This window comes from Centroberyx affinis, unplaced genomic scaffold (genome assembly GCF_046629955.1).
Source record: "Centroberyx affinis isolate AG114_WGS23_722 - 3 ecotype Tasmania unplaced genomic scaffold, CSIRO-AGI_Caff_v1 ptg002376l_1, whole genome shotgun sequence".
NCBI classification, from domain to species: domain Eukaryota; kingdom Metazoa; phylum Chordata; class Actinopteri; order Beryciformes; family Berycidae; genus Centroberyx; species Centroberyx affinis.
In genome coordinates, this window is record NW_027280632.1 from 2,225 (window position 1) to 11,731 (window position 9,507).

Sequence of the window (9,507 nt, forward strand, 5' to 3'; positions counted from 1 at the left end):
AATTACGTAAATGCTTTGTGTTGGTATTAAAGATTTGTTACTAGGCATTGGAATTGCTCGACTTGCCATTAAGTTACTTTATTACCCATTTTTGGTTCATTAACTTCTAACAGACCTATAGCATAGGCGTGTGGTGAAGTTAGCAACAGTAACCATGTAGCAACACAGAGCCAAGGTAAGAAGACAACCAATCAGAATCAATGTGGTCACTCACTTGTTTGTCACTCAAGTAGGCGTGATTATGGTAGAAGTTAGTTGAGGAAAACATAAGGTATATGAGGTAGTGCAGAGTCGAACCAACATCATCTATGTGGTTTCCCCTTACAGGAGACGTGTGTTGTCCATGTCTGGAGGTATAGAGGAGGTGGGCGAGGTGAGGTGGGAGCTGGTGTTGTGTCTCCTGGCCTGTTGGGCAGCCTGCTACTTCAGTATCTGGAAAGGAGTCCACACCACTGGAAAGGTCTGTAAACATGGGTGTGAGGATTCAAGGGAACAAGTTGTTTTGCTAATTTGTTCTTCATCTGGTTTAGGTTTGATTCCTATCAGGCACTTTTGCCAGCATAGATTCATTTTAGGTGCATTTAACATCAGAGCTGCACTTGGCAACTTTGCACTTTGATGGTCCCAAGTGTCACCGAGTTATAACTGAGATTTAAAATTTTTGAAAATATATCTGTCCACATTACCCAGAGATTGTTTATTGTTCATAAGATAAACATATTGTTTTATTGAGCATTTCATTGAATCTGGCACATAGTTCTATAGACCTTTTTCACAAACATGGCTGACACACTTCCGCAGACTACAGATCAGTTCTCACCATTGCCAGCAATGTTACAGAAGAAGCCAACTTTCTGTCACCTCCAACTCTGTCTGTGATCACTTATTTTATTTCAACATAGCGTATAACACAATGCAGGTGTTGTCACTGACATATTTTTCTGTTTCTGTTAAGCAAGTTAAACAAGTGATCACAGACAGTCGGAGGCCACAGAAACTTGGCTTCTTAACATGGCTGGCAATGGTGAGAACCGATCTATACCCTGCTAAGACAAAGTGGAAGCTTGTCAGCCATGCTTGTGAAAAGGGTCCATTCCTTATCCTCCATGCAATCGGAGGATAAGACAGCGTGTAATCGCTGACAACGCAATTAGTGATTTTCACCAATATCTCATGGGTCAAAGGTTGCACTTTATCAGTATTAAGTGCAACCTTTGACCCATGATGTAAATATTGGTGAACATCACAAATTGTTCACCCCATTCTCTGCAAAACCCAGGAGCAACAGGCCCTGATCACCTGGACCAACGCTTTTTAAAACTGGCCGCTGACTTTGTTGCTGAACCATTATGTTATTTATCTAATTTCACTCTTATTAGAAATTAAATTCTCCAAATATGGAAATCAGCCCATGTCCTCCTATTGTTAAAAAGTGGTGACCCTACAGTTTTGAATAACTAAAGGTCCATCTCCAAACTGTCTGTTTTGGCCAAGATCCTTGAATCGCTAATTAATGAACAGCTGAAAACAAGGACCAGAAATCTCTCTACAAATTGGAGTACCTCACTTTTAGTGCAAGTGGAGAGTATCTACATATACGTACACACTCAGCAATTCTAACACTCTGTATCTTTTATCTGTCTGTATCTCAGTACTTTGAGGAAACATCTCCCATCTACACTGACACAAAGAGTTGCTTGTGTATCATGTCCATGTCCCTGTGTGTGTAGGTGGTGTATTTCACAGCTGTGTTCCCCTATGTGATGCTGGCCATCCTGCTGGTCAGGGGCTTGACGCTCCCAGGAGCCTGGCAGGGCCTGGTCTTCTACCTGTATCCAGATCCTTCACGCCTGGCTGACCTCCAGGTGAGGAAGCTGGGGAAACTACATGACCTCACTGCATTTGTTTGAGATTGATAATACAGCATTTTTGAAAACATCAGAATGTGAAATGAAGTATGAAATGCAAGTTTTCTTGTTAATAATGTGTCATGAAAATAGCTGTGATGACACATTGTAATGCTAGAAAACTGTAACGAAGCAGCAATACCCTCCACCGCCTTCATTTGTATTTGTATATGAATGAATGAATGAATGAATGAAATGTATTTTTGTTTCTTGTCTGACCCATCCCATACAGAATTCTAAAATTAATAAAAATAATATAAAATTAAAAAAAAATATATTATCATTTCTCAGTAAATGGTAGCTACACAGCAAACATAGTTTACAAAAAGATAGAACAAGGAAATAATGCTAAAATAATTGTAGCCCATCACAAGAGCCAAAAGTATAATATAATTATAGCTGCTGCGCAGCAGTGAGTCGGGGCCAGGCATTTTGAGGAGCAAGAGGAAGAAGAAGAGGAAGAGGAGGAAGAGGAGGAAGACAAATGAGAAATACATGAGGGTCCATCAGCAGACCTGTCCGGACCAAAATTATCATTAATCCTTGAAATCATGAGTCTCTAATCCACACAGCACAATGCCCGAGTAGGTATAAGCATGTTCATTCTGCAGCACCCGGGGCTTGAGCTCACAGCCTTTACCACCAATGGCAAGTCTTGATCGTGCTGAGCTACCTGAGAAGTGGGACAGTTAGAGGAGGCTTCACACTAGGACTTAGCCAACCACCAGGGTGCATGATAACAGCTGTCCATGCATGTAAAGGCAGTTTTCAAACTAGTGTCAAAAATTCAGTTATCAAGACAACATTCTGAGAATTTGGGTACTTCATCTAGACAACATAGAGATGTCTAATTTATTTTTCACAAAGATTGATTGCTCCATAAGTGAAAAACAGATGTTTAAAGATGCTCTATTGAAGAAAGAAAAGCCAGCACTCAAAGTGTCCTTTTGTCTTTCAGTTAAATGGACAGCTATAGAGCACAAATGATGGACGTGTTTCAGCAATAAGCCATCATCAGCATTGATGATGGCTTATTGCTGAAACGCGTCCGTTGTTTGTGGCTAGAGACTACACTGCAAAAAATCTGCTGTCCAGTGATTTGAACTAGTTTCCAGACAGGCTTAGCATCAAGCTTATTTCATGATATTTTTTTCAAATTTTCTCACTGCACTGGCAGATAATCTTGCTGGAAGTCTGGATACAAGATACAATAATTGAATAAGTCTGTCAGTTTTTGCAATGTAGGGGGAAGAAAATCCAGTACAAGGTACAGTCTTGGAGGCACACTTGCAGGGCAAGGATAGCTGGGTATGTGCATCAAATTTCATGTCAACCAAACATATAGTTTGTGGGAGATATAGAATTTTGAGCGGTAATTGTCACACTTACCTTGGGCCCGTCAGGATAACTTTGTAAGCTGAAGTACAGAGGCAAGGTACAGCAGTCCACCAAGTTCAGACCAGTGGTGTCTCAGATGTGATAGATGAACAAATGAACAGATGACACAATGCCCCCCTTAGGCCATTCAGTTTAATTTTGTTAATGCCAGAACAGTAGCAAGACACATCAGTTTCCCAATTTCATAACAATGGGATCAGTCGTGTATTGCTTGAGGCGAATAAACACAGATGAACAGATGAATGGATGGAATCCCTCTGTGAAACATATATGAAACTTTATTGTTATTTTTTACCCACTCCACTGTGTGTGTGTGTGTGTGTGTGTGTGTGTGTGTGTGTGTGTGTGTGTGTGTGTGTGTGTGTGTGTGTGTGTGTCGTTCTCTAGGTGTGGATGGCAGCATGTTCTCAAGTCCTCTTCTCATATGGTGTGGCATCAGGGAGCCTGATCACACTCGGCAGCTATAACAAAGTCAAAAACAACTGTTACAAGTAAGCAACAGCACCAATAACTCATGGCGTACATTTTGAATTAGTATTTTTTGGAGTTTAAACTTTACTATTATGGAAAGAAGTTAAAGCATTTGGTTTTCATCTATCCTAAAATTGATGTGTTAGCATCGTGACTGCAACCTAAATGAATGTCAATTTTGAATGAATATTGATCAAAATGTTGAGCAAATATTTGACTGTAGCGATGCTGAGTTTAGCTCAGATGAAACAAAATGGGAGTATACTTTTGCAAATCATATTGCTCTTTTGTTTGTTTTTTTATTACCTTCATATGCATTTTAGAGAATGGAGCATTTAATGCAGACTCGGGACTTGACTCTGACTTGTACCTTGATGACTTGAAAAGGTTTCTAAAGTCTTGACTTGAGATCTTGTGTTTGTATAAATGACTTTGACTGAAAGTGATGAGATTTGTTTCACCAGAAGATGGAATTTAAATTCAGTTTTCTGAATTCAGTTTTTGGAATGATTGAATTTATTGAAGTTGAAACTGATTATAGACTTGGTCACATCTCTGTCTTGTAGTGCAACAAAGCTCTGACTGTCACTGGTATGTTTGTGCATGCAGGGACAGTCTGTGGCTGTGTGTGCTGAACAGCGGCACCAGTTTCGTGGCCGGCTTCGCGGTCTTCTCTGCTCTGGGCTTCATGGCCCACAAACAGGGAGTTCCCATCGACATGGTGACCAAGTCAGGTACTATCTATCTCAATTTCCATCATGTGGGAGTAAAACAAGGACTTAATTTCTGGAAAATCTCAGCCTTTGTGAGAAACTTGTTTTTCATAATGCAGCACACAGAGGTACAAAATGTCTTAACAGTAACTCAAACAAGGTAGGAGATATACTTGTTAACCATTCTGACGTATTTGCTGTAGCATCACCCAAACACACACACAAACACACCCACAGTAATTAGTGAAATAGATGCTATATCTCGGTGGCAAAACACAACAACTGCTGTCTGTTCTATCCATTCAGGCCCTGGGTTGGCGTTCATTGCGTTCCCTCAGGCTACAGCCATGATGCCGCTGCCTCAGCTCTGGGCCGCCTGTTTCTTCTTCATGCTCATTCTGCTGGGACTCGACACAGTTGTGAGCACACCTGGACAAAGCACACACAGTCTGCGTCCTGCACAAAACACTCATTTCATCTATATACTGTACATACATTTTTGACAAGATCGGATGCAACTATCCCTTGTGCATTTGGATGAGCAGCTAGTTTAGATGCAAGAGTAGGTATTGTAAGTAATTTTGCACATACAAGGAATTCGACCCGCACAAAATTGTAAAAGTAGTAGATAAAAAAAATGAGGATAGAAATTTAGGAAATACTTAGAAATAGGATATAAAAAAGCAGAATATAAGTAAAAGTAACATATAAAAAAGTAGAAGTATAGTATATAAAAAAATTGAGCTAGAAATTTAGGAAATAGGTCTCTTTTCAATACAATATCCACATGGTTTCTGTTAGAGCCTGACTGACTGCACTGATAGGAAGCTATGGAAGTCAGCAATAGAGAAAAATAGACCAATCAGATCTAGAGAATGTTGCACTTGGATCTGTATGTTTGGAACTGAAAAGCTGCACACAGTGGTTTAAATGTTATAAATAGAGAATAGGTATGTATATAATTACATTATAATTATAATGATATATTATATATTATATAATTATGCAGCCAGAGTTGTCATTGAGAAAATCAAATAGAGCATAGTACAGGTAAAATACTCACAAAATAGGACTAATTCACATTACATCTCTCTCTCTCTCAGTTTACAGGTCTGGAAACCATAACCTCCTCAGTGGTTGACATGTTCCCGGTGCAGATGCGCAGACCCTGGCGCAGAGAACTCTTCCTCCTCGTCTTCTGCTGCGTCTGCTTCGTCATTCAGATCTCTCTCGCCACTGAGGTAATGGATCAACCTACTGCCCGACTAACCACCCAACTGTCCACCCAACTGTCCGCCCGACTATCCACCCAACTGTCCACCCACCCTAAGGGGAAACAATCCCGAACCCTTGCAGTGACAGCGCCAATACTTTACTATTAAAATAACATCTTGTATTGTATCCAGTGCTACTGAAATAATAGCATTTATTTCTGTCTGTAATGATTGCTATGGAATATGGAGTAATACATTTCAAGTGTGGTGTTTAGTGTGAAACTTCTTTTAACATACAATAATAATAATAAATATAGCCGCAAGCGGCCATGAAGGGGGTTCAAGCCTTTTCTGAATGGTACTGACGTCACAAGAAAAGTGTCAGTGGTTCTGAGGACACGGTCCAAATATATCCCTTAACATATCTGCCAAGTTTCACGATCACTGAACAAATGGGTGTGGAGTTACGGCCGTTTGTTGCTTAGGCCACGCCCATTTTTGGTGTTTGCGGCGCCCCCTTCCGGTCGAATCGCACAAAATTCGGTACGCATGTTAGAAATGCCATTCCAGACAAGGCTGAGAAGTTTGGGACTGATTTTGCGAATGGACTTTGATTTACCAGCTATTACATGGTTATTACACCATTGGCCCCGCCCACTTCCACCAATGATGATAAAACATCTGGTTTTGACTAGTACATCCTCCCTGAACATGTGTACCAAATTTCATGCAATTTCGTGATCAGGATTAGGAGATACAGTTTTTTGGCATTTGCACACATGGGTATTGATTATATCTGAACATGTTCACCAAGTTTCATGATGATTGGACAATCGGTCATGAAGTTATAACAATGTAGCTCACAGGCCACGCCCTCTCACAAATTTAAGAATGAATACTTTCAAAACTAAAGTCGATATCAAAAATCCAAAATGACAACTTGTAGAGCTTGGTCCATAGATGCTACAGCCCGATTATGGTGGTGATCGGTTAAACGGTGTAAGAGGAGATGCTAAAAATGTGTTTTTCAAAACTTTCAAAATATCTCAAAAACTTTCCAGGTGGACCTTGAGGGTCCAAATTGCAAAATTGTAGAGTTAGGACACCTGGATATGTGTGCCAAATTTCATGTAAATCGGACAAATGGTGTATGAGTTATGGCCTTTAAAGTAAAACCTTTAATTATAGTGCCCCCTTCAGGCCGATTGGGTAAATATTTGTTGAGATAGTAATGGGTCATAGTATCTGTCATTGGGCCAAATCTGATGTCTCTGCGATGTACCAGCTTACGGGAATTTGCGCCAACGCGGATGAACAATAATAAACCAGCACAAAAACAATAGGGTTTCAGCCCTATGGGCTTGAACCCCTAATTAATAACAAATAATAATTTTTACCTCTCACATGTTTTCCAGGGAGGAGTCTATCAGTTCCAGCTAGTTGACTACTATGGGTCCAGTGGAACGTGTATATTATTTATCTCTCTGGTCCAGTGTGTGGCTGTCGGCTGGGCCTTTGGTATGTGGTATTACTACCTGCTTTGTGTGTGTGTGTGTGTGTGTGTGTGTGTGTGTGTGTAGTGTGTACATCCATACAGCATTTGTTTCAGATGGAGCTAGTTGCCACTGAATGCATTTTAAATTGTTCAGTTCTTTCAAGATGTAACCCAATCCAACTCATCTGCGCATGAAATATTCAGTATTCAGTATATTCAGCCAATGAATGATATCTCAAATTTTGTTCTGGCTTGTTAAAAAAAAGAAGATTCAATTATCATCACTTTACAGAAGGCGACTGAAATTTGTCATTCTGTATTTGCCTTTATAGATTTAATATTAGCCACCCTGCAATCGCCAACTTATAGTGAGAATACAACCTTCCACTAATGTTAGTGGAAGGTTGCAACATTTTGATTATTGGTTACTGTCAAATTACAAAGTAATTAGATGAAAGGAAGCTGAAATGTAGATGTTAAAGTCAGCACATTAGTCTGAGTTATATAATGGAAGTCATTGAGCAGCAGGTTCAGGTTTCTTCCAGATCCTTTTGAATTGTTACCAACTGACTGTATTTATGATTCAGGGGCTGACCGGCTGTGTGATGCTGTTGAGGAGATGACAGGCCAGAGGCCGTTCTTTCTTTTCCAACTGTGCTGGTGTTACTTCACCCCTCTGATCTGCCTGGTGAGTTACACACTAAGCAGCTACTGGATGGATGGATGGATGGATGGATGGATGGAAGGGATCGATAATTTAGTAGGTGAAGTATGCTAGTCCACATGGCTTCTAGTTTTTTCCTCTGCTCTCCTTCAAGGTTTGCTTCATCTGCTCCTTTCTGGACTACCAGCCCCTGACATCCAGCAGGGGTCATAAGTACCCGGACTGGGCCTACCATCTGGGCTGGGCCATGGCCCTCTCCTCCATAGTCGTAGTGCCCATCTGGGGGGTCGGCAAGTTCTGCCTCACTGAGGGTAGCCCCCGTCAGGTAGGTGCAGTACTAGCCCCCGTCTGAGCTTGTTCTGCTTTACTTTTGCAATATTCTGTAACAACCAAATCTGTGTGATTTGACCTGATTGTCATTTGGTGTTTGTCTTTTTTTCTGTCCTTCACAGCGTCTGTCTGTCCTGTTGCATCCTGTCGCTGACCCCACTGATAAGAAATGCTGCCGGAATGTTCCAAATGAAACAGAGATGAAACCTTTGTCAGCCCATTGTCCCGACATGTTATGAGTCAGTATGGGATGTATTTAGGGCTGGGCGATATGACCTGAAATCCATATCAGCATATATTGCCACATTTACCTCGATAACAATAAATGAAACGATCATTTGTTTATATTTTTTACCTTGGTGCGCAAATATTGCATTCTTCATTACCCACTGAGCAATTTTACGTTGATTAGACGTTTAAAACACGTCTTAATGGCCATAGCCGCCTAGGCTAAATTAAGTTTAAATGGGGTTGAAAAGTTAAAGTTTATTAGATGTCTATACATAGACGAAATTATCCTAGGCTATATGAGAGCTACGCATAGACGCAATGTTGAAATTACTTGTTGTGCTCAGATAATTATCTTGTAGGCTAGTCTACAGGACTTCTCTGGTGCATATTTTTGGTATTTACAGATGTTTATTCATTGTAATAATGTATTTACTGCTTGGTCTAAAATAGGTCTATACATAGCTGTAATGATCCTGGGCTATATGAGAGCTAAAGCATAGACGCGACGTTGAAATCACGTCTTTTGCTCAGTGGGTAGTGTCATAGCCATTAGTGTCATTAGCATTGGCCAAACTTAAAGAGTAACTAAACCCCAAACCCAAATCTGTGGTGAAGACTGATATCTAATGGTGAAAAGTAGGGTACTGAACTGGTCATCTGCTATTGGCTAGTCTTTGGTGCCATGGTGATGTCACCACCTGTTGTAGGTGACATCACCTGGTACCAAAAGACCAGCCAATAGCAGATGGCTAGTTCAGTACCCTACTTTTCACCATTACATGTCAGGCTTCACTACAGAGTTGGGTTTGGGGTTTAGGGAGTGCTATTTGACTGACTGATCAACTGACTGACCTGAATTTGGCTCCTGACTTGTACCGTGAGAAAAATAACTTCACTCCTTACTTAAGTTTATATCAGTTTCATTATTCAGTTTCCAGTTTCATGTCACCTCTTCTGTATACATGTTTGTCTTCTCTCTGAAGTCTCCAGAGGGGGGAACAAATGGCGGGTTGTCTTTTCACCCCTACCACTACAGGACTCGCCAATGTCATCAAGTTTCACATTCTACTGGTAGCGGCTTTAA

General features: G+C 40.7%; 1 protein-coding gene across 1 annotated transcript; it reads left to right on the forward strand.

Moving 5' to 3' along the window:
- The first annotated feature begins 275 nt into the window (after positions 1–275).
- Positions 276–8,431, forward strand: LOC139656053 (sodium- and chloride-dependent GABA transporter 2-like). The gene is made up of 11 exons (XM_071533544.1): positions 276–280; positions 328–460; positions 1,731–1,865; positions 3,693–3,796; positions 4,386–4,510; positions 4,796–4,908; positions 5,593–5,730; positions 7,119–7,221; positions 7,786–7,886; positions 8,017–8,187; positions 8,315–8,431. Exons 1-11 carry the CDS (start codon positions 276–278, stop codon positions 8,429–8,431), a joined length of 1,245 nt encoding a protein of 414 aa, XP_071389645.1.
- Positions 8,432–9,507: the final 1,076 nt, after the last annotated feature.